At 44.8% G+C, this 27177-nt stretch overlaps 1 protein-coding gene across 1 annotated transcript in view; it reads right to left on the bottom strand.

Annotated features, from left to right (window-relative positions):
• Positions 1-3241: 3241 nt before the first annotated feature.
• LOC120306749 (cytochrome P450 2J2-like) overlaps positions 3242-27177 on the bottom strand; it is a 50761-nt gene continuing 26825 nt past the window's right edge. The window contains exons 7-9 of the mRNA XM_039340528.1: positions 4530-4717; positions 4007-4148; positions 3242-3669 (exon numbers count right to left, since the gene is read on the bottom strand). Of these exons, the coding sequence (XP_039196462.1) occupies positions 3485-3669; positions 4007-4148; positions 4530-4717 (515 nt within the window). The 3' untranslated portion in view covers positions 3242-3484. The remainder of the gene's footprint in view (positions 3670-4006; positions 4149-4529; positions 4718-27177) is intronic.

Genomic DNA, 27177 nt, shown 5'->3' with positions numbered 1-27177 from the left:
GTGCTTGTTTGCAAGCACTTTGGAAACTGCTCTTCTTTTTAAGTACTCATTATTGTGTTTCTAAGTACAGTACCGTATATGCCGCCGTATTAGGCGACCGGCGTATAAGATGACCCCCGTCTTTATAGCCGGGCCGCATTCCTAGAACATCGTCTTATACGCCGGAAACTACCAGTATTTCCGGCGTATAAGACGACCCCTGTCTTTGGCACCGATTTCAGCGCTCGCGGAAGTCGTCTTATACGCCGGCATTTACGGTACTTGTAGAAATGCTAGCCAGCCTCCTCACAAAGCATTCTATAATGTTGTGTTTCCTTGCTTTTATTTTGGAGATTAGCATATATTACTGTAGTTTGTAGGTTTTAAATTTAAATTGCCTCCAGAAGTTGTGGGTGCCTCATTACTGAAAGCTTTGAAGAAGAGACTCAATAGGTATTTACCAGAAATACAGTACTCTCTTGTGTGAGAGCAGTGGGTTAGACTAGATCACGGGTGTCAAACTCACCACGTCATGTGACGTGTCATGGCGTATCGTGATTTTTTTTTTTGCATTGCCGGAGCTGGAGTGGGTGTGGCCTCCGCATGATGCAACCGGCCACAGGCCAGCAGTTTGACATCCTTGAACTAGATGATCTCAAGGTCCTTTCCATCTCTGTTACTGTTGCAAGCCAACAGTTCTGTAAACCCCTCCCTCATCTCCCTCTGAGTGCCTGGCTGGAGACTTAAACAAATTAGTGGCAACAACAAAAATCTTTGCAAAAGGAGATGCAGCCTGCTTGCAGGCATTTAGTTCCTGAGTGGAAGCAAACAGCTGATGGGCAGCCAGCAGCAGTGGGAAGGCCTCTCAGTTCAGGTAGAGATCAATTAACAAAGCAGAGGAAATAGTAAGTCAGATCTTTGTTCATTTAACAATCCAGTGACAGGAAAGATCATAAAATGGGGCAAAACCTACTTAAAAACTATCTTGCTTGGCTATGGACTACCAGTATTAATGATATCCCAAGATCCCTCCATTTAACCAATATGCATAACCTCAGAATTAAACATGTACACATATTGCTTTTAGAACCCCAGAATAATTCTACAGTAATCAGCCACTTCAGAATATGCAACCACATCCCGAATTGTTTGGTTTTGCAGCCTACATCTTGGGTTATATAATTATTTTCGCTCAGATTTTTTTAATGAAGTGGTTGAACCTGAAAGAAGAATGCAGCTTTCATTATTTAGACAAAAAGGTTGTTTCAACTGGCCTTAGTGCACAATGACTAGTTATGGTCGTGACTATTGGAGAAATAGTATTAGAGTTGATAATTCCACCAATAGTAGTGTCCAACTAAATGATACTCCCCATCACACACCTTTTCTTGATACTCCCTATCAGTTTTAATGTTCTGAAGTAGTTCTTGAAAATTGTTTATAAATATTAAAAATTAGGTATTTTACATTGCTCAGAGTCTTCATGGAACAGAACTTGCCAGAAGTGGAGAGCTGATTTAATCAGATTTTACAACCATTAATATATCACATACCAAGCATATATTAAGCGTCTGTACAGAGAAACCTGTTCAGCTGTTTCCTTCTCCAACCAGCTACATATAAGTCATTATCTAAAACAGATGTTCCTCTTCAGAACTCAGATTTAGAATGTTTTTGAAATCATTATAGAAATGCAGAATTAGAGGGGGCCATTTAGGTTATCAAGTTCCACACATTTTTTCACTTCAGGGAATACAAAATAAAGCATCTTCAATAGAAGAATGTCTAGTCTCATTTGAGCAGACTGAAGAGAAAACCACCCTCTCTCTGAAGAATTCTTTCCATTATCAAACATTTATTGGTAAGATTGAATTAGAATCTGCCTTCTAAAAATTCAGCCCCACTTTTTCACATGCTGCTCTGTGGTGGTGAACAGGTACTTGAGTATTCTGGCATGATGTAGAAAATAACTAATCAAATGTCATTTGATTTATTTTTTCATCAGGTAAAAATATTTTATTAGGTTAATATATTTGTCTATAATAATGGTACAAAAAACTCATTGAGAATTATTTTGCATATCACTGCTTGATTATTCAGAATGAAATACCTTACGGAAATAATCTTCATGAAGCCACAACCCATAAGCCAAATCTTCAACGCCTTGCAGAAAGAAAGGAGATTGGAGATTATCCTCACCTGGGGAGGGGACAGAGTGTTCCAGAGATCTGGCATTACAGTATAGAAGACTCTTCTCCTGGATCCCTTCAGTCAAGTTCCTTGACCAATGGGATCCTCAGCAAGCTTCCTCTGCCAGCACAAGCAGGGTGGGCTTTTCTTAGCAAGACATGATGGTTCAACATAGATAGGTAGGTGCAGGACCTCACCTAAAGAACCTAGTGTAAGCTGTGAGTACTGCTGCTGTACTGCCTTCCTCACTGCCCAGGACTTTGATCTCCATGCCCTGGTGTTAGCAAATTCATCCAGGCTTCTAAAATGTCAATCTCTAGCCATCATAATGGGGTCTGAGTGACTCAGAAATTCAGGGTCACCAAGACAAAACCAAGAAGTTTCATGATACTCACTCACACTGAGACCAACAAACACTTTGTCTGGTTTTTTTCTTAGCTAACATGTGATCTGAAGATCTAGGACATTCACATCACTCATGCTGAGATCACTTTCCAGATACCAGGAAGCTCACCGCTACCACCCACCTATCTATTTAGATCAGATCATTCAGAAACAACTAGTTTCCAAGAGGCACTTGGGGAAATGTCCCAGAAACCTGGTAGGCCCTTCTGTGGGGAATCTACTCAGTCTCCAGAATACAGGGATAACAAAGGGATCAGGCAGATTATTCCAAAGGGACCACTTTGTTTACAATTTGATTCAGAGGAAGAATCATCAAAGAATTCTGGGAGAAGAATTGCCAGAAAAGACAGCTGGAGCAATATTGGCAAAAATATTTGGGAAGGCTGAAGAGAACATGATGAGGCTATAACCATAGAGGGCTTTAGATGAAGCACAGAAATAGATCCAGTCTAGCTTCAGCTCTAAGTGTGGGATGAAAAAATGCATTGGTTGCTTTCCTGGATGTTCTGCCCAGGGATGTGATGGGAGGCACGCGCCTTCCTTGTCTTCAACCCTTCAAGCATGGCATTTTTTTGGGGGGGGTTATCTATGAAGTTTGCCCTGAGTGGGGAATATGGTCCATAGGAGAAATTTAGTGAAAATGAAAAAGATACTAAAAATAAATGGAAAGTAATATGTTTTATTGGCACCCAAAAGGAAACAAAGATAAAGCATGATAAACTTAGTTAGCACATTTTTCATTGGTTGATATTGTTAGGTATGTTGTGTGAACCCAGCAATAGCTTGAAGAACTTTCAGTATTGAGTATATAGAAGCAAAACACAATATTAAGTGAATAGGTACATAGGAAACATTCATCATACTGAATAGCTACTCTGTAATACTTTTATGCTTTTTATGCTGCTTAATTTTAAGGCTTTCTGGAAATAGCACACAGTTTGAAAGGGTGTGGATGCATTGTCAAATTTATAATAGGGGCTTCATTGAGTTTTTTCACTCCTTCAGGCAACTGGAAGCTGAAGGCCCTCAACAGATTGGTCAGAAAGATGAAGATCTCAATTCTCACCAGCTGCTCTCCCACACATGCACGTTGACCTGTAGATGATAAAAGCATGCAAAAAGGGGATAATAATCAGTTCTCCAGAATATAGCCCCTTGGCAAGGAAACATGAGAGAAGATTTGTAACAGATGAAACACAGTTCCCTGTTGAATCTTGGTATCTTCTAGTATTGCTTATTACTAGATTGTCATTTAGTACATAGGAACAGCTTTTCGAGACAATGCTTTGAATCTATTGGTGTGGTTAGCCATTGGTCAAACTGCTTTGTTAAAGCAATTTATTAGGCGTGGTGGCACAGACTTCAGAATAACACAGTGATGGGGGTGACAGGAATCTATAAGTGATAAGCTGCTTTGGGCTCATGGATGTACCTATTCCGAAGGGCAGAAACGCTTCTCGTTCAGTGAACTTCCCATCCTTATCTAAAAAGTGATTTGGGTTGAATTCTTCAGGTGTCTCCCATTGTTCAGGGTCAAGAAGAACAGAGCGCAGGTCTGGGAAAATCATGGTCCTCTGCAAACAAAGAGATGATTAAACAGAGCAGTTTCATAAGGGAAACAGGCAAAAATGTTCAAACCAATATTGATGAAAACATTTGGTTTTAGCATGTCTTGATAGACCAGTGGTTCTCAACCTTTCTAATGCCGTGACCCCATAATACAGTTCCCCATGTTGTAATGACCCCCAACCACTTATACATCACCAGGTGCCAGGGGCGTGGCCAAAGAAAAGGGGAAAAAATGACGGACAGCCTTGTTTGGCGACCCCCGTGAAATGGTCATTCGACCCCAAATGGGGTCCCGACCCACAGGTTGAGAACCACTGTGATAGACCCACATTTGTTCATTTCCAAAGCAGTTTCTGAGAGCAGTGGCTGTTCTTAGCATTTCTCACCTTTGGAATAAGGTAACCCCTCAACTTCACATCTTTTGTACTTTGTCTGGAAACCCCAACTAGAAAGATACTTTTTAAACGCTGCATTTCATGAATCACGGCATTGGTGTAGGGCAGCTTCTTCCGATCCTGATAGGAAATTGAGGCCGAGGAACTAAAGGCTTCTTCAATCTCCTTCTGGACTTTCTCTAGAAAAAAAATGATAGAAAAAGAAGCTTCATTTTCAATATTGTGTTTCCTTTGTTTCCAAATTTTAATCCTTAACAGAAGTTTAGGACATAGAACAGCCTTTAGGGCATTAAATGTAATCCCATCCTTTTTAAAAAATATTGTGAGGGAGAGCAGATTGAATATGTGTTTCCTGGGCTCTGATCATATCCAATCCAAAAAGGTTCAGAATATTGATGCAAACCTTGGAATCAAGTTCAAATATTCCACTGAATCTTCTTCAATCTAGTCCATCTCCAGAATTCAATTCCAAACCAATTTGGCAATTTGCTTCAGTTTAAAAGAAAGATCTATAATTATCTTGAAAATCATGTGGATCAAAGTTTTGCAAAGCACTCTTTATTTATTTTTTAGTATTTTTTAAGTGATTAAATTTATATGCCACCCATCTCACTGTTATAGTGACTCTGGAGGGGAGGCTTACAATATGATAAAAAGGTAAAAAACATAGCACAGAACAATTAAAATGAAGAGGACTAAATAAACTGAAAACTCAGAGGATGGGTAACATGGAGGTGGAGATCTTCTTTCTACCCTGCCAGTCACTCCCAAAATAGCGCTCCTCTATCAGGTTCCCTGGGCAATTGGCAGAGCGAGGTTTTAAGACTCTTCCTGAAGATCCACAGGGTATAAGGGTGGACCTCACCTCCAGGAGGAGAATATTCTCTAGACAACAGGTCGGCAACCTTTGAGCCTTCCCCTATGACTCCCAGCCTCCTCTGCCATTTGCAGAGAGAGACAGAGACAGAGAGAGGCACTTGCACTCTCTCTCTCTCTCTCTCTCTCTCTCTCTCTCTCTCTCTCTCTCTCTCTCTCTCTCTCTCTCTCTCTGTGTGTGTGTGTGTGTGTGTGTGTGTGTGACGAGCTGAAAAGCTTATTTGGGCGGAACTCCTCCCTTTGCTGCATCACTGCAGGAAGCAAGAAGTAGGAAGCAGGCGAGAGCTAACTAGCCCAGCTATGCTGGCTCAGGAAGTCCATGAGTCATAAAAGAGCTGAGGTTGCCTACCCCAGAGCTTGTTGGAGAAGAGCTTGAAGCCAGCTTGCCAGGTGAACAGAAGATCGGAGAAAGGGAGAGGGGGGGAGAGAAAGAGAGAGAGAGGGAGAGAGAGAGAGAGAGAGAGAGAGAGAAACGGGGAGAGGGAGAGGAAAGAGAGAGGGGGAAAGGAAAGAGAGAAAGAAAAAGAAAGAAAAAGAGAAAGGGAGAGAGAGGGAGGGAGGAAAAGAGACAGAGAGAGACCCTTTGGACATCTAAAATGAAGATAACACTGCATATATCCTTTTTTACCTTTATTATAGTGTGTGTATATATGTATGTATGTGTGTGTGTGTGTGTGTATATATGTGTGTATGTGTGTATGTGTATGTATGTGTGTGTACACACACACACACACAAACAAAATAAAGGTAAAAAAGGATATATGCAGTGTTATCTTCATTTTAGATATCAAAAGGGTTTGCGGCTCCCAGTGTTTTGTTTTCGGTGGGAAACGGGTCCAAGTGGCTCCTTCAGTGTTTTGGGTTGCCTACCCCTGCTCTAGACAGTGGGGGCCACAGCAGAATAACCACTTCTCCTGAACACTTCCAGCTGAAATTCTTTAGCAGTCAGTATCTGGGACAGGCTTCTAAAAATTTATATCCTTAAGTTTCAAAGATAATTTCCACAGTGGTTTCCAGCTTCTTTAGTTTGGCTCAGAAAAACCAACTCCTCCCCTCCTTACCATCTTAAAGTCACAGAGCTTCAGAAATGACAATAGTTCAGCAAAAAGGAAACAACAAGTTGCAACTAGAGAAAGCCTCTCTTGGCAAGAAAGGTAAATATATAGAAATTTTAGTGTCTAAGAACCGGTGGCATCCTTTATTGTTTATTTAAATGATAACATAAGATAAGAGATAACCTTTACTGTCATTTTTTTTATTGTGGGCACAACAGCACACATCAAAAATAAAATTTAGTTGCCCACTCTCAAAGTGAAACACATACATGACACATACCTAAACATACTATGAACAATATATGTACAGACCCATATCCCTACATATACGTAGCAAATAAATATTAAATACTGTCCATCTTGAATACGTAACGGAAGAGTTCACAAGGTTAATGCTGTATGGAATGAAACTATGGCTAGATGTTCTGCTACAGATACCACGAATCCTCCTTCCAGAAGGGAATGAAGAAAACAGGTCGTAAAGAGGATGTGTCATGTCCCAGATAATCTTACGGACCCTGCTCAAGCAACGCTTCTGTGCTATGTCCTGGATGGAAGGGAGGGAACTGCCAATGATCTTTTCAGCCATTCTCACCACTCTCTGCACCGCCTTCCTGTCTGAAGCAGTGATTCCCCCACACCAGACTGTGATGCTGTATGACAGGATGCTCTCGATTGTCCCCCTGTAGAAAGTAGTCAGGACAGGGGAAGGAAGATGTGCTTTTCTCATGAAATGCAGAAAATGCAGGCGCTGCTGTGCCCACTTCACCAGTTTCTCACTGTTGAGTGACCAAATCAGCCTACTCACCCAAGAATTTGATGCTGGTAACCATCTCCACGGTGAATCATTAATGCACAGAGAAGTTTGGCTGTGCCTGCCTTTTCTGAAATCAACAATGATCTTTTTGGTTTTTCTGATATTTAAAACTAGACTGTTTTCCTTACACCAGTTCATCCATCCCTCAACCTCCTTGTGGTAAGCTTCCACCTTGTCATCCTGAATAAGGCCCACTACTGTTGTATCATCTGCGAACTTCACAATATGGTTGGTGGCAAATCTAGCACAACAGTCATGGGTCAACAGGGTGAACAGCAGCGGACTTAAGACGCAGCCCTGAGGAGAACCTGTGCTCAAGAAAATGATATTAGAGGTATTTGTTCCAACTCGCACATATTGGGGCCTGTTGGTAAGAAAATCAAGAATCCAGTTGCACAAAGGAGCGTTTAAGCCTAAAAGGCCCATTTTGTCTACTAGATGCTGGGGAATGATTGTGTTAAACACCGAATTGAAGTCGACAAACAACAAACACACATGAGTATTTCTTTCCTCTAAGTGCTTCAGGCTCAGATGGAGAACGGAAGGAATAACATCTTCCGTAGAGCGATTTGGTCAGTAGGCAAACTGAAGTGGGTCAAATGCTGGTGGGAGGCTAGATACAATAGTGTCGTTTGTCAGCTTCTCAAAGCATTTCATGATGGTGGATGTCAGTGCAACTGGATGGTAATCATTGAGGCCTGTAATTGTGGACTTTTTTTGGCACTGGCAAGATGATGGCCATCTTAAAACACAATGGGACCACAGAAGTTGAAAATATCTGTGAGAACACAAGCCAGCTCCTCTGCGCATTCCCTGAGGACACATCCCAGGATGTTATCTGGGCCTGCTGCTTTCCGAATGTTAACTGTCTGCAGTGTTTTTCGGACAGAGGTAACATCAAAGCTTGGCACTTGCTCATCAGGATGGGGCACAGCTTTCCTAGCAGGAGTGCTATTTGATGCCTCAAATCTACCAAAAAATGCATTCAGTTTGTTTAGAAAGTCTGTCATCCTTGCATCTCGATGGAGCCACCTTGTAATCCATAATGGACTGGATCCCTTGCCACATTCGTCTGGTGTTTGTTGGGTCCTGAAAAAAGTTCTGAATGTTCTGGCAATGGGCTTGCTTTGCACCTTTTATGGCATTTTCAGATTTGCTCTGGCTGTTCTAAGTGCCAGCATGTCACCAGATTTAAAAGCCACATTTCATGCTTTCATGCTGGTTCTTCCATAATGAACTTGCATGGTCGCTCCGCCCCAGCCAGGGACTCACCCAATTACTTCTTCAAGAAGCAGTCTGAGAGCATTTGGCTACTAAGAAGAGCAAAAGTTTCCCCTTTCTCAGGGAAGTTTCTTCTAGTTTAGAAACCATTATAAGCTTAAAACTGTGGAGAATATAAAGAACTGTATGAGATCTAATTGGCCAGGAGCCCTTTCCAGTGGAAGTCATGAAGTCCATACTGGTGATTGACTTTGTGGGATCTCTTTTGTTCCTTTGCTTTTAAAACAAAGGACTGTTTAAATAGGGCTTACAGTTTGCTGTGAGAAGAGAATGAAACAGCTCCAATTTTATTGGCTTTTGATTGGTCTAGACCCATGGTTGTGAACCTATGGCATACATGCCACAGGCGGCCTGCAGAGCCATCCCTGTGGGCACGCGCACCATTGCCACAGAGGTGTCAAGCCCCAAGGGGCTTGCCATTCGGTGGGGGGGGATGAGCAAACCATCCCACCCCCACCAACTTGCCTCGCCGACCGTACCGGAGCCAGCTTGCCACGACCCCCCAGCCAGCTGGAAACGGAGGAACGACCGGCAGCCTCTCACCCCCTCCCGGACGCCATAGGAGGCACCGCTGCTGCTGCCAGGCATCCCGCCGACCAGCTGGGAGGCGGGGAACGCCCAGCAGCGTCGGACGGTGTTTGGGCTTTCCCCGCAGCCTCGGCTTTCCTCGCAGCTTCGGAAGACGGCCCACAGCTTCCCGGTGACCGAGCAGGAGCAGCGGAACGGCAGACGGCAATGCCGGGGGGCGTGCATCCTCCCCCCGATGCTGCGGAGGGCACAGACACTGGGCCGGCACACCTCTCCAGACAACACTGTGGCCTCAGCGTGGGCATAGAGAGGGAGGAAGCACACATGACCAATGGACTGGCCAGAAAGGACCGGCCAGCGGCTAGACCGATAGACTTACCGTTCCAACTGGAGGCAGCAAACATGGGGCGGCCACAACAGGCGGGCGGACGCTGGACCGCAGGGGTTGGGGCTGCATGGGAAGAGGGGTTGGAGCACAAGGGTGGGGTTATAAGAATAATTAACTGGATGGTGGTTTGTGGGCGGAGGGTGGGGGTGTGGGCGTGGACACACTATAAGGAGCTCTGGGGAGAAGCTATTCCCAGTGCTGACTTTGTCAGTTAGTGAATAAAGAATTGCTAACATACACCAAGTTCCTGCGTTCCTGGCCTTCAATCCGGATGATCTAGGACTGTGGTTGTCGGTAAGTCAGCACTCACATTTCTTTCGCCTACCTTTTGTCCTCACTTCATTTCTGAGGGATGGCAGAAGGGAAGCAAGATGAACCTCAGGTGGAGGACACATCCCTGCCTGGGGCCACAGCAATTGCCCCCACAGGACCCACCCAGGTGGTCGTGGCAGGGGAGGAACAGCCAGCAGTACGACCCAAATCTACCCAGAGGTCCGGCCCTGGGACAGTGACCACAGAGGCCGGGGTTTCTAATCTGAGGGAGGAGTGGTGGCAGAGCCCAGCGTTGACATCACTGGAGGCAGGCCGGCCCCGCAACCCACCAGGCAGGCCATCCCTACTGGGTTGGAGGGAGAGGCGGTTAACGGGCGAGGATGAAGATGAGTGGAGCTACTCCACCGCGCCTGGTGAGTACACGTTGGACGTCCTCCGAGAGCGGTTCAGTGAAGGCAGCTGCCAGGGCCGCTCCTCGCGCCAACGGTCAGATGGCACATCCGGACGGGCGGACACGTCGCAATTCCGGCTGAGCAGTCCGCGGTTCCGGCTTCCCCAGCTGGGAGATGCCTTGACAACAGGGCCTGTAATTTCTGGGATGGACACCATGGGGCCCGTCGGCTGGACACAGCCTTCTGGCAGAAGGGCACATGGGCAAGCTGCGTTGCCAGGGCCAGCCACGTCTACCGGAGGTGGTGGGGGGGTGCCGCCCGCGCAATGGGGCCCGGGTCAACAATGGGGCCTGCCAGCCCTTCCCATTTCTTTTGATGGGGACCCGGACAGGTTGGCGATGTTCTTGAGCCACGTGGTTAGCCACCTGGACCGATATGGCCATTTATACCCATCCCAATGGGCCATGGTAGTGGGGGGTCACGGCAGGGCTACAGGGGGAGGCGGCGGCCTGGGCTGCCGACCTCTATAGCGATCACACTAGGGTACTTAGTAATGTGGGGTTGTTTCTGGAGGCTCTCCACAATCGCTTTGAGGACTCTTCCCGGGTCCAGCGGGCCGAGTCGGAACTCCTGTCCTTGAGGCAGGGAGGCCGACCGGTAGCAGAGTACGTTCGTGACTTCAGGCGATTAGCCGGCCGGCTCACTTCGTCCTGGCCTGACAGGTTACTAGTCCATCATTTCCGGGCCGGGTTGGATCAAGAGCTGCGCCAGGCATGTATTTATAGGGGCATTCCCAATCGCCTTTGGGAATGGTTTTGCGTGGCTGTGGACCTCGATACCAACCTCAGAGAGATCCAGAGGAATCGGGACGCTGGCCAGGCACAGGCCCCTGTCAGGAAACCGAGGGAGAGCGGACAGAGGCTGCCCAATACTCCAGCTGGCTACCCCAGAGCGACCGGTCCGGCTAGCGGCACGGTGTTTCGATGTTTCTGGTGTAATCAGCCGGGACACCGGGCGGCCGAGTGTCCTGCGCCCGCTCCACGAGTGGCTGGTACCCCAAGGGCCTCAGCACAAACACCTCGGAAGGGCCCTGATGCATCAAAAGCTGCGGCCCATCCGAAGACCCCATCAACACCACTGGCAGTGCCTGGGAGGGACACCATGGCGACGGCGCAGTATCGGCCAGTCGACGAGGAAAGCGATGACGATCCCGTCGACGATCCGATGGTAAGCAAACCTATAGCCCCGTTCGTCCTACCGGTAATTTTGACGAGTCCCCACTCTGGGGAACAGTGGGAATGTAAGGCACTAATAGATACAGGGTGTACCCATTGCCTAATCAGCAAAGCGTTAGCCCTGGACCATGGGATCCGGTTGCACAGGTTAGCCCAGCCCGTACGGTTCGAACAAGTGGACGGCTCCCTATTGGGTGGGGCTCCAGCAACTCACATTACCGAACCTGTACGGATGGAGCTGGGAGCCCATTGGGAAATTATCCGGTTCGTAGTGGCCCCTGCCATGAGTGAAGCCGTAATTCTCAATCTGGCATGGCTGGATAGGTGGGAACCCACTATTTGGTGGGAAGGGGGGTACCGTAGATTACGCTTGAGTGTGGGACCCCAGCCCCCTAGACAGTTTCAGGCCCCAGGGATTGACACATCGGCCCCCGTATGCGGAGTGAGTGGAGGAGGGGAGGACCTGTTTCCTCAAGTGTATCAGGACCTGGCTGCAGTGTTTAGTGAAACGGAGTGCAACCAACTACCCCCTCATCGATCGACAGACTGCGGCATTGAAATTGAACCTGGGGCCAAACTTCCAAAACCTCGGATTTATGCCATGGCACCCAGAGAATTGGAGGAACTGTGGCGGTTCATTGATGCGAACCTGGCAAGAGGCTTTATTCAACCGGCTCGATCCCGAGTGGCTGCCCCTGTATTGTTCCGAGAAAAAAAAGACGGATCATTACGTCTCTGTGTTGATTTTCGAGGCTTGAATGCTGTTTGTGTGGAACATCTGTACCCACTCCCCCTTATGAAGGATCTGCTGGCCCAGTTAGGGAAAGGGAGGATATTTACCAAATTAGATTTGCGGGAGGCGTACTATCGAGTACGAATACGACAGGGGGATGAATGGAAGACGGCATTTAATTGTCCTTTAGGAAGTTTTCAGTACCATGTTATGCCATTCGGGCTGCAAGGGGCCCCCGCCATCTCTATGCAGTTAATAAACCAAGTATTACACGAACACCTTTATCGGGGGGTCCTCGTCTACCTTGACGACATTCTGATTTATACCACTACAATGGAGGAGCATGTCGCCCTGGTACGACAGGTATTGAAAAAACTATTGGATGCGAAATTATATGTCAAGTTATCTAAATGCGAGTTCCACTGTGAGCGGTTGGACTATTTGGGCTATTGCATATCGGCGGCAGGAGTGGAAATGGATCCGGTCAAGGTTAAAGCGGTTCTTGACTGGCAGGCTCCCACCACCCGAAGGCAGTTGCAAAGTTTCCTCGGGTTCGCCAATTTCTACCGGCAATTCATCCCATCGTTTGCTGGCGTGGCTCACCCTCTAACGGAACTCTTAAAAACAAAACACCTGAAAGGTAAGCCACGACCTGGCCAGCCAGTGGGTGGACTATGGCCTGCCAAAAAGCATTCGAGGAGCTCAAAGCACTTTTTGCGAAGGAGCCGATATTGATCCATCCAAACCCCGATGCTCCATTCATTGTGCAAGCCGACGCAAGCGACGTAGCTGTGGGGGCCGTCCTACTCCAACCAAACCAACAAGGGTTAGTGCAGCCGTGCGCGTATACGTCTCGTAAATTTACCGTGACAGAACGCGGATGGGCCATTTGGGAGAAGGGAGCATATGCCGTCAAATGGGCCTTAATGACCTGGCGGCACTTGCTGGAAGGCTCCCGTCATCCGTTTGAAGTGTGGACTGATCACTGGAACCTTGAAGCACTACAAAAACCTCGGCGCCTATCACCAAAACACATTCAGTGGGCTCAATATTTCACCCGTTTCCAGTTTACTCTGAAATATGTACCCGGAGGGGAAAATTTTCTCGCGGACGCGTTATCCCGCCTCCCTCAATACCATAGCGATCGGGAGGAAGTGGTACAGGCAATAATTCCTACATGTACTCACAAAATAGCGGGCATAAGGACATCCCAAACAACTACCCTTACATTACCGGAGTTGCGAGAGGCTGTAGTCCATGATAAGTGGTTACAGGACCATCCAGACATACTAACTCAAAGAGATGGGCTAGCATGGAAAGCCGACAAACTCTATATCCCTGAGAAGTTACGCCCACTTGTCCTTAGAAGATGCCACGATGCCAAGCAAGCAGGACATTTCGGCTTCCTAAAAACCCTCCATCACGTTCAATGGCAATTTTGGTGGCCCCGCTTAAAGCCGGACGTAGAAACGTATGTGAAGACCTGTCACGTCTGTGCTACCGCGAAGCCCCGAGTGGGAAGACCAATGGGCCTACTACAAAAGGTAGCGGATCCACGACAACCCTGGGAAGAGATAGCAATGGACTTTATTGTAGAGCTACCCCCAAGCCGCAACTATACGGTAATATGGACTGTAATCGATCTCTTCTCAAAACAAGCCCATTTCATCCCATGTAAGGGGCTGCCGTCGGCGCAGCGGCTAGCCAGAATGTTTGTGCAGCATGTCTACCGACTGCATGGCGTGCCACAACGCATCATTTCGGACAGAGGAGTACAATTCACGGCCCAATTCTGGCGTACATTCCTGACGTTGGTGGGATCGTCCCAAGGTCTTAGCTCGGCCTATCATCCATCTACTAACGGGGCCGCTGAAAGAGCAAATGCTATGGTTGAGCGGTATTTACGCAGTTACGTCACCTTCCAGCAAACTGACTGGGTAGATTTACTGCCCTTCGCTGAGGTGGCGTACAACAACACTGTACACAGCAGCACCAGGTTCGCTCCGTTCCGGGTGGTAAACGGGGTGGAGTTTGTACCCTTTCCGGAGTGGTCCGACGAGACAGGTAATGCGTACACACCCCAGGCGTGGATGACGCGGCTCACGGGACTTTGGGGAGTGATAAAGGAAGCTTTACAAAGGGCTGAGGCAACCACCAAAACCCAGGCTGATAAGAAAAGGGCCGACCACCCACCCTTTAAGATAGGAGACTGGGTTTATCTATCAACAAAGTACCTTAGGTTGCCAGTACCTAATAGGAAATTGGGGCCCAAGTATGTAGGTCCCTTTCAGGTGGTAAAAGTAATCAACCCGGTCACAGTCCGCCTAAGGCTACCCCCCCCTAGGAAAAGTGCACCCAGTATTTCACAGTAGCTTGTTGAAACTAGCGCAGGGACCCGGTGTGGGTGCTAAGAGGCCGGGGCCAGTCGTTGGGGATGAGTACGAGGTGCAAGAGATAATCGACTCCCGAATGAGACGCGGTCGATTACAATACCTCGTCCAATGGAAGGGATACCCCCTGTCAGACGCCTCTTGGGTGAGGGAGGGGGACGTGCATGCCCCGAGACTCGTACGGGCATTCCACAAGCACTGGCCGAAAAAACCGGGCCAGGCACAACACAATAGAGAGAACTCACTATCTTGTTGTTTTCTTACAGGTGAGGACGTGGTAGGGGGAGCCGCATGTCAAGCCCCAAGGGGCTTGTCATTCGGTGGGGGGGGTGAGCAAACCATCTCACCCCCACCAACTTGCCTCGCCGACTGTACCGGAGCCAGCTTGCCACAACCCCCCCAGCCAGCTGGAAATGGAGGAACGACCAGCAGCTTCTCACCCCCTCCCAGATGCCGTAGGAGGCGCCGCGGCTGCTGCCAGGCATCCCGCCGACCAGCTGGGAGGCGGGGAACACCCAGCAGCGTCGGACGGCATTTGGGCTTTCCCCGCAGCCTCGGCTTTCCTCGCAGCTTCGGAAGACGGCCCACAGCTTTCCCGGCGACTGAGCAGGAGCAACGGAACGGCCGACGGCAATGCCGGGGGGCGTTCATTCTCCCCCTGATGCCGCGGAGGGCACAGACGCTGGGCCGGCACACCTCTCCAGACAACACCATGGCCTCAGCGTGGGCATAGAGAGGGAGGAAGCACACATGACCAACGGACTGGCCAGAAAGGACCGGCCAGCGGCTAGACCGATAGACTTACCGTTCCAACCGGAGGCAGCAAACATGGGGCGGCCACAACAGGCGGGCGGACGCTGGACCGCAGGGGGTGGGGCTGCATGGGAAGAGGGGTTGGAGCACAAGGGTGGGGTTATAAGGATAATTAACCGGATGGTGGTTTGTGGGCGGAGGGTGGGGGTGTGGGTGTGGACACACTATAAGGAGCTCTGGGGAGAAGCTATTCCCAGTGCTGACTTTGTCAGTTAGTGAATAAAGAATTGCTAACGTACACCAAGTTCCTGCGTTCCTGGCCTTCAATCCGGACGATCTAGGACTGTGGTTGTCAAGAGGAAGGCGGGGCCGAGCTGCTCCCCTCTGCCTCTCCATGTGCGCCAATGCTCTTGCTCTATTTCTCTCTGCACTGGGAGTCAGGAAGCTGCTGCAAGAGCTGATTGGATCCAGACTGGATGGTGGAGGCAGGGCTTTTTTTCTCATACAATGCACAGAACGGTGTTCCGGCACCTTTTTTTTAATGGAAGCTGCCAGCGCAAGTCCAGGTATGCCTGCAGAGCAATTTTGAGGACTGCCAGCAGCTCAATCTGGGCTCCAGAGGCCTGGAAAAGGCCTCTGCCACCCGGATCTATGATTGCAGAACAGTTTCGTACCCCCTGGCCGATCCGGGCTCCAGAGGTCTTTACCAAGCCTCTGAAGCTCAGATCCATGGTTGCGGGGTGATTTTTCAGCCCACCCAGTGACCCAATCCAGGCTCTGGAGGCCTTTTCCAAGCCTCCGGAGCCCGGATCCACGGCTGCAGGGCGATTTTGCAGCCAGTCTGCCATGACCACTGCAGCCACACCCACCCAATGGCCCATCCCACCCATTTGGCCACACCCACCCAATGGGCCATGCCCACCTGGCACCCGGGTGGCTTTTGGGTTGCAGTTTGGGCACTGGGTCTCTAAAAGGTTTGCCATCCAAGCAAAGAGACAGCTTTTTTTCCCCCTCTTAAGGCTTCTTTCTTGACAGTAAGACTTTTGACCACAAGAGGGAGCAAAACAACTGTGATATTGTTAACTTCTACTTTTTTCCTAGCTTTACAAACACACTGGACTTATAATTTTAAAGCATTTAACTTCAAATTTTAAGCTTTATTTACATATCAAAAAATGGCAAGCAGAAAGAATGGAAAAAACAGAGAGAATATCAGGAGATTTAGAATTCTTAAAGCCATATTTGGATGAATATGCAGTTAAAACACATGAGCTAATCAAGGCCATGGGAAAAAACATCGAAGCCAAATTTGATCTGCTTGCAAAAGAATTGCCTGGAGCAATCCAACATTTGACTGGAGACATCAAGAAGGTGGAAGTTAGAGATGACTTTATGGAACATAAAATGGGAAAAATAAATAATCTGTTTGAAGCTGACTTGGATGAAAAGGCAATTTTGGAATCCCAGATAAAACAGTTCCAATTAAGATTTCGAACAATCCCTGAACCATCAGGAGAAGATTAAGAATGGTTAAAGCCTTGGCCCAGTTGACCAACTGGGGAGAAAAACTTATGGATACTGAATTGGATAATGTTTACAGAGTTAAACTCCAGATTTGCAACTATGAGAAAACTACCAAGGGATGTTTTAGTCCTCTTTCTAAGAAGAACAACAAGACATTTTGACTTGTTAAAATGGATTGCCATTTTAAATTCCAACTGAAAATTTAAAATGTGGATATAATTGTATTGAAGGAAATTTCACTGAGAATTCTGAGAAAAAGGAAGGCTTATGCCTTTCTTACTGATATCTTGGAAAAGAGAAAGATCTCCTTTTGTTGGGATAAACTCAAAGGAATGATATTTATCTATCAGGAGCAAAGATTTAGACTGAATTCCACATAAAATGCCAAGGACTTTCGGATTAGACATAAACTAATTTCAGACTCAGATAAGGAATTGGATGTAGACAAGAAATTTGAGATAGAAGAATGTCAAAAGGGTAGTACTGAAGAAGAAGGTAGAGCTGAGATAGCTGTACAGGAATTTGCTACTTCACCTAAAGATGCAGATTAAGGCTATCACATGGAATATTAATGGGGCAAACGCCCCATCCAAGCATAAAAAACTATTTCATTATTTCAGGAAACTCAGTGTTGATATAATTTGCCTTTAAGAAACACATAGCAAGAAGCAAGATAAGAAATACTTAATAAAGAAAAGACTAGGGGAGGAATTTATATCTGCTGTTTTAAAAAAGATTAATGGAGCTGTTCTATATATAAAACCCCAACTTAAAATCAAACTACTTTTAGTAGATGATCAAGGTATATTTGTAGTAGTGCAAATTTAACTTACTAAAATAAAATCAATAGTAGTGGGCCTATACAGGCCAAATGATGATAAATATACATTTTTTAAATATCTTATGGGCCAGTTAATATCCTTTTCATATGAAAATTGGTTTATGTTGGGGGATTGGAATAGAGTGACTTTACCAGTTTTAGATACTGTAGATCATCTACTAAAGGGATCAAAACCTCTCAGAGTAAATTACCAAAGATTTTCTTCAACATGATGGATAACATAGTATTAATAGACTCGTGGAGACAAAAAAAATGGTGGCAATTTCTGCAATTAAAATGAATGTTTTACCAAAGATGCTGCTCTTTCTGTTCCAGACAATACCAACACTTACAACAGATATTCCATTTAAACAATAGCAGAGGGATATTTCCAAGTTTATATGGCAAGAAAAGAAACCAAGAATTAAATACAAGTTATTGCAAGATGCTAAGGATAGAGGGGGGTTGGATTTATCAGACTTGAACTTGTATTTTGATGCTTGTTGTTTAGTCTGGCTAAAAGAGTGGGTGACCCTCCAAAATAAGAGGCTACTTGATTTGAATGGCCATAAATTAAGGTACGGATGACATAGGTATTAATAGTACAATAAAGTTAAAGTAAATGTTGATTTTAATTATCATTTTATTAAACATGCCATATTAAGAGTTTGGAATAAATATAAAACAAGGTTCTTTACAAAGTTGCTCTTTGGTGTCCCCCCCCAAGAAGCTTTTTTTAAGAAAAGAAGTGGTAGTGAAGCCAAACTGCTAGATGTATGGTAAAATATTATCTTTCAACTTTGGAGACCCCACCCTCAAGTCTAAGGAAGAACTAGAATTAGAAGGTCATGTCTGCCATTGATGTACATGCCTACAAATGAAGGAAAGATTTAGACTAGATTAAAAAAAGCTATGGGTCTGATTTTGCTAAAAATGAATTTGAAATTTTACTGTGCGGTAGTAATGATCATGTTATTGCCAAGATCTATTAAAAAATATTAAAATTGCAGTTGGAAAGTGAACATGTAAAACACTGTATGATCCAGTGGGCAAAGAAGTTTGGGTGATGCTTGAGCAATGGGATAATATGTGGATGAAAGGCTTAAAATTTACATTAAACTATAACCTAAAAGGAAATGTTTACAAGATGATGTATCGCTGTTATTTAACACCAGATAAGTTATCTAGAATGTATAAAAGGTATCTCAAATGAAGGTTGGAAATGTAAATGTAAAGAAGTGACTGTGGAAAGTCAGCCCCCCCCCCAAAGAAGGAAATAATAAAAGGGTAGAATATTACATTTCCTCAAAGGATCTTAAAGAGGCAGAAAAGCTTGCCCAGTTTTTCTTAATAGCCCCAAATCTCCCTCCCCTAAGCAGAAACCAGCTCTGTAGAAATGCAGATGTAATAATCCATTCAGGAAGGTTGGAGCCTTCCACCTAGAAGCTTAGGAAGACAAAGACGCCTAAAATCTACATACCCCACCCAAACTCCAAGACAGGACATAATAGGATTAACTCACAGATGCCAAAGGGCATATCCAGATTCAGGTCAAAGTACATGACATGGGAAATACAAATCTCAAACAGGAACAGGAAACAACTCCAAACAAAAACCCGAGAGGATATAAAAACCCACTCCCTACTACATGTGCTCACTCTCTTTTCTTCCAGAGCCATCTTTCTGTCTGGCTTTCCTCTTCAATAATCTGCAACCTTCTTTCTAAAGCAATTGCCATGTTGTTTATTCCCGGCTTGGTCTGGACCTTGATGAAGACTTTTCCCTCAACAGGACTTTTTATCATTTATGGTGGACGTGTGATAAAGCAAAGAAACACGGGAATAGGATTCATATATTAATGCAGAAAACTCTTAAAGTGAACATAAAGATTAAACTAGAAACTTTTCTTCTGCATCTAATAAAAAAAGACTTAGGGGAAAAAAATTGGAACTCTGATTTTATATATGGTGACGGCAGCAAGATTGCTCTATGCACAAAAATGGAAAGATGCTTCAACTCCCACCATGGACAAATGGTTACAAAAGCTGATGGAATTAGCAGAGATGGCTAAATTGACTGTTTTGATAAAAGAAAAGAATATAAGTACTTTTGTTTCAACTTGGAAATCGACTTTGTGCTTGATGTGGAAAAAAATGATACTATGATTTCGGGTTTTACAGATTATATTGATTTGTTGATATAGAAATGGCCAGTTCATACTATTATAGAAATATAAAAAGTTGAGATTCAAATTGAATGTCTTATTTTACTGCAACATAGGAAGTCGGAAGTCAATGCCTTTTGTTTCTTTCCCTCCCCTTCTCCACATGATTTTGTTTTTCCTTTCCCTATTGTTGTCCCTTACTATTTGCTTTTGTATTTTCATATTTCACGTTATAAATGAATAAAATTATAACAAAGAGAGAGAGAAACTGGAACAGGCTTGTAATATTGGTGTAGTCCAAGTAGACCACATTGCAGTAATCCAACTGAGAGATTACGAGGGCACGAGAGACCATGCACACTCACAATCCAGGAAAGGGTACAATTGGCAAATAACATGAAATTACACAAAGGGTCTCCTAGCCTCCACTACCATCTACTCTTTCAATTGGAGTCATGGTCTGGAAGAACCCATAAATTGCACACAGGATCTGTCTGGCAAAATGCAGTCCACTCAGAAAGAAAGATGATAAATCCTTAGATCCTTGAGTCCTTTTGAACTCACAGTGACTCCATTTTACCAAAAGAAGTTCTAGGTGTGACATGATAGCAGTGTTCCAATTTTTCAGGGGCTCCTACAAAGATGAGGAGGTCAAACTATTTTCCAAAGCACCAAAAGGCAAGACAAGAAACAATGGTTGGAATTAACCAAGAAGAGAAGCAACCTAGAAATAAGAAGAAATTTCTTGACAATGAGAGCAATCAACCAATGGAACAACTTGTCTTTAAAAATTATGGGTGCTCCATCACTGGAGGCTTTTAAGAAGAGATTGGAAAGCCACTTGCCTAGAATAATGTAGGTCTTCTTCTTGAGCAAGGTTCCTTCCAACACTGTTATTCTATGTTCTATGTTCTACCAGGGTTAAGCTGAACACTGTTGTCCCCCATACAGACCCATACTGTGTCCAGGTACTGCAAGATATTAGCTTCAGCATCACTTAGTTCACAAAGATGGAGATGCAAAGTTGGCTCACCCTATGGTGTTGGCTGATCTCACCTAGCAGTTTCATGAAGATTTAAAAAGGAACAGAGAGGATGGAGCTCTTCACCGTGCCACAAATGAGAAGCTTTCTACTAGACTTCTCATTCCCTATCACCACCAATTGGGACTGGCCTTGAAGAAAAGAGATGAACCAGTGCAACACTGCACCATCCAGTCCCAATTCCCACAGCCAGCTGAAAAGAATACCACAGTTGATGGTATCAAAAGCCACAGAGAGGAAAAGAAGAACAATGATGGACGTGCTATCCCCATCCCACTCCCTCCAGAGATCATTCACAAGTATGATTAATGCTGTCTCTATTGGATGGGTGGCAGGCTGAGAAAGAGCGAGGGAGCCACAGCTGCAGCAAGTGAGCCTGGAGGATCCAGGTGGGGAATGCAAGCAAATGCTGGCAGTCAGTGAGGATGAGGAAGTGGAGTCCATGCCTCCTCCCGATCCAATGACCCACATGGCAGAGAGGAGACAGGTGCAACACTGGTTGGCCAACTTATTCATCATGAGGCAATCTCCTCCATCATAATGGGTTGTAACGATGTTGCCCATTTAATCCACCCAAAGTAATGGGTGTTGCTGGAACAACATGTCCAATTTCTTGCCTCATGTTTCTGTTCTTTGTGAGTGCACTTGCAACCTTGTGTATGGATTTAGGACTGGCTTTGGACTTTGTTTGGCTTTTCTTGGAATGAATCTTGTGGAGAGTTTATCTTGTGCTGAGCTTGGTAACCAGGCCTGCTCGTCATTTGGTTTACTGCTGAAACTGTTGGGGGTTTTGAATATAACCTTTGGACTTTCCATTGTGAGTGTGTGTGTATGAATGGGACAGCACAGTGAGGGTCTGGTAGGAGGTGGAGAGTTGATCCTGAGTGTTGTAACTGCTTGGGCCATCTCCATATTTTACAAATCAGCCAAGACTCCACAAAGGACGAGGCATAAGATGTTCTTGGTGTATTCCATCCAGACCTATCTAGTACCTCTATAATAATATTTAGAATAGAGCTGGAAGGGATCTTGAATGTCTTTTAGTCCAACTCCCTGCTCAAGCGGGAGATCCGGTACCCTTTCGGATAGGTGGTTGTCCAGTCTCTTCTGAAAAACCTCCAGTGATGAAGCACCCACAATTTTAAAAGGCAAATTGCTCCACTGGTTAATTCTATTCACTGTTAGGAAGTTTCTCCTTAGTTCTAGGTTGCTTCTCTCCTTGATTACTTTCCATAAATTCTTTCTTCTCTTGCCTCCTGGTGTTTTGGAAAATAAGTTGACCCCCTCTTCTTTGTGGCAGTCTCTCAAATACTGGTGTATAATGCCTTAAATCAGTGGTTCTCAACCTTTTTAATGCCGTGACCCCAACCGGTCGTAAGTCGAGGACTCCTCAACTGGTGCAGCACCGTTTGCAGAATGGGACTTTTGGTGGGCTCAGCAGGGCAGAGACAGCCTGGACAATTCCTACTGGCTTTTGAAAGCCAGACTCTATTCAAGAGACCATAAAGTCTATTGTGGACACTCACAATTGGATTTTGCTGCTTCTGGTCTTTCCTAGCCGCAGAAAGGATCTGTTTAATTGGCAGAACCTGGAAAGCATGGGGGTTGGCCAGAGCACAGAACCTTTTGTTAGGGAAAAGGGAGAGAATGTGTGAAAATGAAATGAAATGAAATGGAATGAGTGAATGAAAGAATTGGATTTGGGCAACTAGCTGGTAAGGCCCTGTAAGCAATGCAATGTTAGGAAAGAAGTCTCACAAGGAGACTTCGACTGTGTAGTGTATGAAAGAAAGATAGACTTTGCTTAGGGCCTTGCTGGGAAACCAATTTGGCTAAATAAAGGTACTTAAAAGGGAAAATAAGAAATAGTGATTCTCTCTCTCTCTCTTCTCTATGCAACCACATGGTATGTTTAAAATGTGTGCCTTCCCTAACTTGAGTTATCTGAAATTTATGGTGGGAATGACTAGGATGTGTAAAACTAAGACTTCTGTTCTCTTGTCTTTGTGTATATATGTTTGTCAAAGTCTGTGTGAGAGGTAAATGTGACTGTTAACTGTTTCAAATCCAAAGGAAAAAGAATTTTAAATTCTGCTAGAAATCATGCTTAAAAATAAGCCACAAAAAGGAAATACCTCACTCTGTTTGTCTGGCCAACAAACAGAGTGAAGAAAAAAAATGTGTTTGTTTGTTTGTTTTCCTCTTTCTCTCTGTGTACTCTCAAGAACAGCCTTAAGTTACCAGGAGGGATTGGTTTAAGTTTATCTGTTGGAAAAGTTTCACTTGCATTTACTGTATGTGTTTTATCTATCCTTTTCCTGAAAAATGTGTGTCTATCTACAAGAGCCTTTTGAAGCTCAAGTCTGCTTGTGTGGGGAAATAATTTTCCTAAGTTACTTTTCATATCCTAAAACTTACTGGTGAAACTACTATGAAACTTTTCTTATCCCAAATATATAAGCATTTCTCAATCTCTAAAACGATGTGGTCTATTTTAGAATAAATGTTCTCCTACCTCTGGAAAGTTGCACACATTAAAATATTAGGCTTTTAAAATTATTTGGAGTTTTCAGCATTCTCAAACTGTCTGCAAGCTACCCCCCTTCCAATTTTTTTTCCTGCCCTTTGTTCTCCATACCTTTTGTCTTCCTCTCCTGGGAGAGTCCATCCAGAAAGGGGGGAGACCTTGTTCTTGTATCTTTCAGCCCTGAAACCCTCTCCCAAGCCTTTGGAAGCAGAACACACAGACCCAGATGCTGCCTCCATCCATTTGAGCCATGGAATTGAGTTTTGAATCCAGCCATCCACTAAAAAGCCACCATGCAATCTAAGTTGAACATCTTCCCAAGTCCTACCATTTACCCAGATGCCTGTGAGAGCTGCAGAAGGAAGGTGGTGCCATGTGAAGCTTCAGAAGAGAAAATTAAGACTGTGGGGGGAGGGTGGAAACTCATTGTAAACTTTTCTTTCTTGTCCCATTTGTATTGTAACAAGCCAGTTGAATGTATTAATGGAGAGATGGCACTTGGGAATAGGTGGCAGAACAAGTACTGAACACCTTGGACTTCTATCTGGTGGGAGGGAAAACTTTTCCAGAATGTTTGTATTGCCTGTTTTGTAGAAATAGCTGCATGTGCACACATACACCATTCACACCATTCAGAGTCTATCCCCTCCACCTACCTTTAGTAAAGTTCCCCAGGCTGATTTTTGCTCTATTGCACCAAAGCTTTGTGGGACCAACTTCTAACAGATTCCAAGGGGGAGGGAATCAAGCCCCCTCAGGTGATTTGCAATTCATATGCCCTGACTAAGGAAGCAACAGGAAAAGAGATCCCAAACTTCAGCCCTGAATATCTTGCACTGTTGGGCTCAGATTGGGATTCCTAGAGCTCATTATGTGCAATTTAAAGAAAAAATTAATAGCCTGGCATATTGGCTAACCTCAATTGGACATTACAAACCTGGATGCACTGAATTAAGAGCTAAGGCAGGAAACAACCCCTGAAAACGGGCAGCCATGTACTGAGGAAAACCATGGCTATGAAGAATTTTGGGGGGTATGCAAACCTAGCTGGAAGCTAAAGGTGATATCCAGCATTTGAAAATGATTGGCACAGAATATTGGACACTATAAGTTTCTTTTCCACCTAACAAAATTTTGCCCTGACTTTTAGAACTTTATGGGTGCAAGCTTCCCTTTTGGGAGTCACTAAAGGGATCTTTTTCTGCTGCCTCCATTAATGTCTTATTTCTCTCTTTTTTTTTTTGCTTAACAGTTTAAAAGCTTGTCTACCAAGTTTCCCTGACCAGATCAATTTTAATGTTGTGCCAATAAATGTGTCATAAATTCACACTTAAGGCACAAAGCGGGGATTGATGGAAGTTAGCCCAGAGAAAGAAATATTAAAAAGGGCAGAAAAATATATTTTTCCTCAAAAGGACTTTTTAAAACCAAACCTGGCCCCAAATCTATCTCTCTGCCCCAAGCAAGACTTTAGCCCTATACAAATGCAGGTGTAAAACCATCAGACAGTTGAAGCCAGAGCAATCAAGAAGACAAAAGAGAAGATCTGCATACCCCACCCAAACTCTAGGAGTCAGCCCCATCACCTGGGAAGTAGGATATGATAATAGAATTAAACCACAGATATCAAGGCCTAGACAAACACTCAGAAACAGCCTCAAGGTTCATGCCACAGGAACAGGAAACTATTCCAAACAAGGCTAGAGGGGGTATAAAAGCCTACTGCTCCATGTGCTCAGCCCTTCTCTCTCCTCTGCACTTTCCTGAAGAACCATCTTTCTGCAATAAACTGTAACCTTCTTCCCAAAGCAGTCACCATGTTTGCTTATTTATTCCCGGCTTGGATGAACCAGGATGAAGACCTTACTTCTAACAGAGGGAAAGCACCCGCCGGGCCCCACACGTGCCAGCAACCCTCCCTGTGCCCGCCGCTTCCCCGCTAGCCTTGCCTTGGCCACTGCACGTTTGGTGCGGTGGCAGGCAGGCCCAGGTGCTCCTGGGCGGCCATGGCATGTGGCAGCGAGGACTCAGGCCGACCACCGGCTGGGCCACCAGCTGGCCCAGCCCAAGGGAGGTAAGCCACCGGCCAGGCCCCACGCATGCCAGCAACCCTCCCTGCACCTGCCGGCCTCCCACCTCCCACCCCTGGCCCTCTTTTACTTACTTTTAGTAGTTGCTCAGCAGGGAGGGAAGCTTTCCAGAAAGTTCGGCTTGCAGCACCGTTTGCAGACTGGGGCTTTTGGCTGGCTCAGCAGGGCAGAGACAGCCTGGACAATTCCTATTGGCTTTTGAAAGCCAATAGAATTAGACTCTATTCAAGAGAGTCTATTCTATTGGCTTTCAAAAGCCAATAGAATGAGAGGGAGTAGCACAGCTAAGGAAAAGGGGGAAAAATGGTGGACAGCCTTGTTTGGGGACCCCCGTGAAATGGTCGTTTGACCCCAAATGGGGTTGCGACCCATAGGTTGAGAACCGCTGATCTACACAAACACACACTCAATGTATCCCCACCTTGAGCTGGTCTCTCCCACTTGCTAAACAGAGAGGAGACCACATTCACACATATAGGCCCTTCTCTTCTTTTTTTAAAATAAATTTTATTGAATTTTATAAGGTTAGGAGAGGGATAGGATCAGTATGGGAGTTGGAATTCAGGATGGGGGCAGGGTTGGGATTAGGGCAGGGATGGAAAAACAATGGGGTTACCCCCCATTGACATAAACATTCTCAAGCTTTAGCAAGCAGGCTATTGTCCGGGTGCATATATTCAATAACACTAATTAATATAATAGAAAATAGCTATAGTAAATATGAGAAACAATAATCATAAACAATGTCAGTTAGTCAGTGCATGTCCCTCATGTTACTAATATATATTCATAATAAGGTATCACATTTATTTCTCACTATCTTTTTGCTAAGCCATTGATAAAAATTATCCCATGTTTTAAAATAAACTGAATCTTCTTTCTCTTTAATCTCTAAAGTTAATCTGTCCATTTCTGCACATTCTAATATTTTCTTAATTATGACCTCTTCAGATGGTAAATTTTCATTTTTCCAGTATTGGGCAAATGCTATTCTCGCTGCTGTCAATATATGCAATATTAAATACTCACACTCCTTCTCATACTTGGCTCCTAGTATTCTTAACAAAAACAATTCTGGTTTAAATTCTATCTGTATTTTAGTCATCTTTTCCAACCATATATGAATCTTAAGCCAGAATTTCTTCACTCTAGGGCATACCCACCAGATATGGTAATAGGTACCTAGCTTTCGTTTACATTTCCAACAATTATTCGAAGTGCTTTTAAACATTTCACTAATCTTACTGGTGTCATGTGCCATCTGTAAAATATTTTATACAAATTTTCTTTATATGAAGCAGCTTTAATCAGTTTAATATTTCTATCGCATAACTTTTGCCAATCTTCTAAGCCTATAGAATATCCAAAGTTTTTTGCCCATGTTACCATTGTTTCTTTTACTTGTTCTTCTTCCATCTTCAAATTTAGAAGAAATCTGTAAAGTTTCTTAATCAAGTTTTCATCTGTTTTTAAAAGTATTTGATCAAAGTCTATCTGCTTTTTATAAAATCCCATTGTCTTTGCACCTTTTCGATATCTTGTTTGAGTTTGCAAATAGGGCCACCATGCTAGGTCAATACCTTGTCGTTGTAAATCTTGCCTATCTTTCAATTTTCCAGAATGTCTTTGTAAGTAATGACTTTGTCGTAGTTAATCCTCACACTCCACAATCTACACACACACACACAGTGTATCCCCACCTTGAGCTGGGCTCTTCCACTGGCCAAAATGAGAGGAGACCACATTCACAC

The sequence above is a fragment of the Crotalus tigris genome, unplaced genomic scaffold, assembly GCF_016545835.1.
Source record: "Crotalus tigris isolate CLP2741 ecotype Arizona unplaced genomic scaffold, ASM1654583v1 scf7180000017752.986373038:1224578, whole genome shotgun sequence".
NCBI lineage: Eukaryota > Metazoa > Chordata > Lepidosauria > Squamata > Viperidae > Crotalus > Crotalus tigris.
Note: the sequence above shows the minus strand (reverse complement) of the source record. Positions and strands in the feature narration are given on the sequence as shown.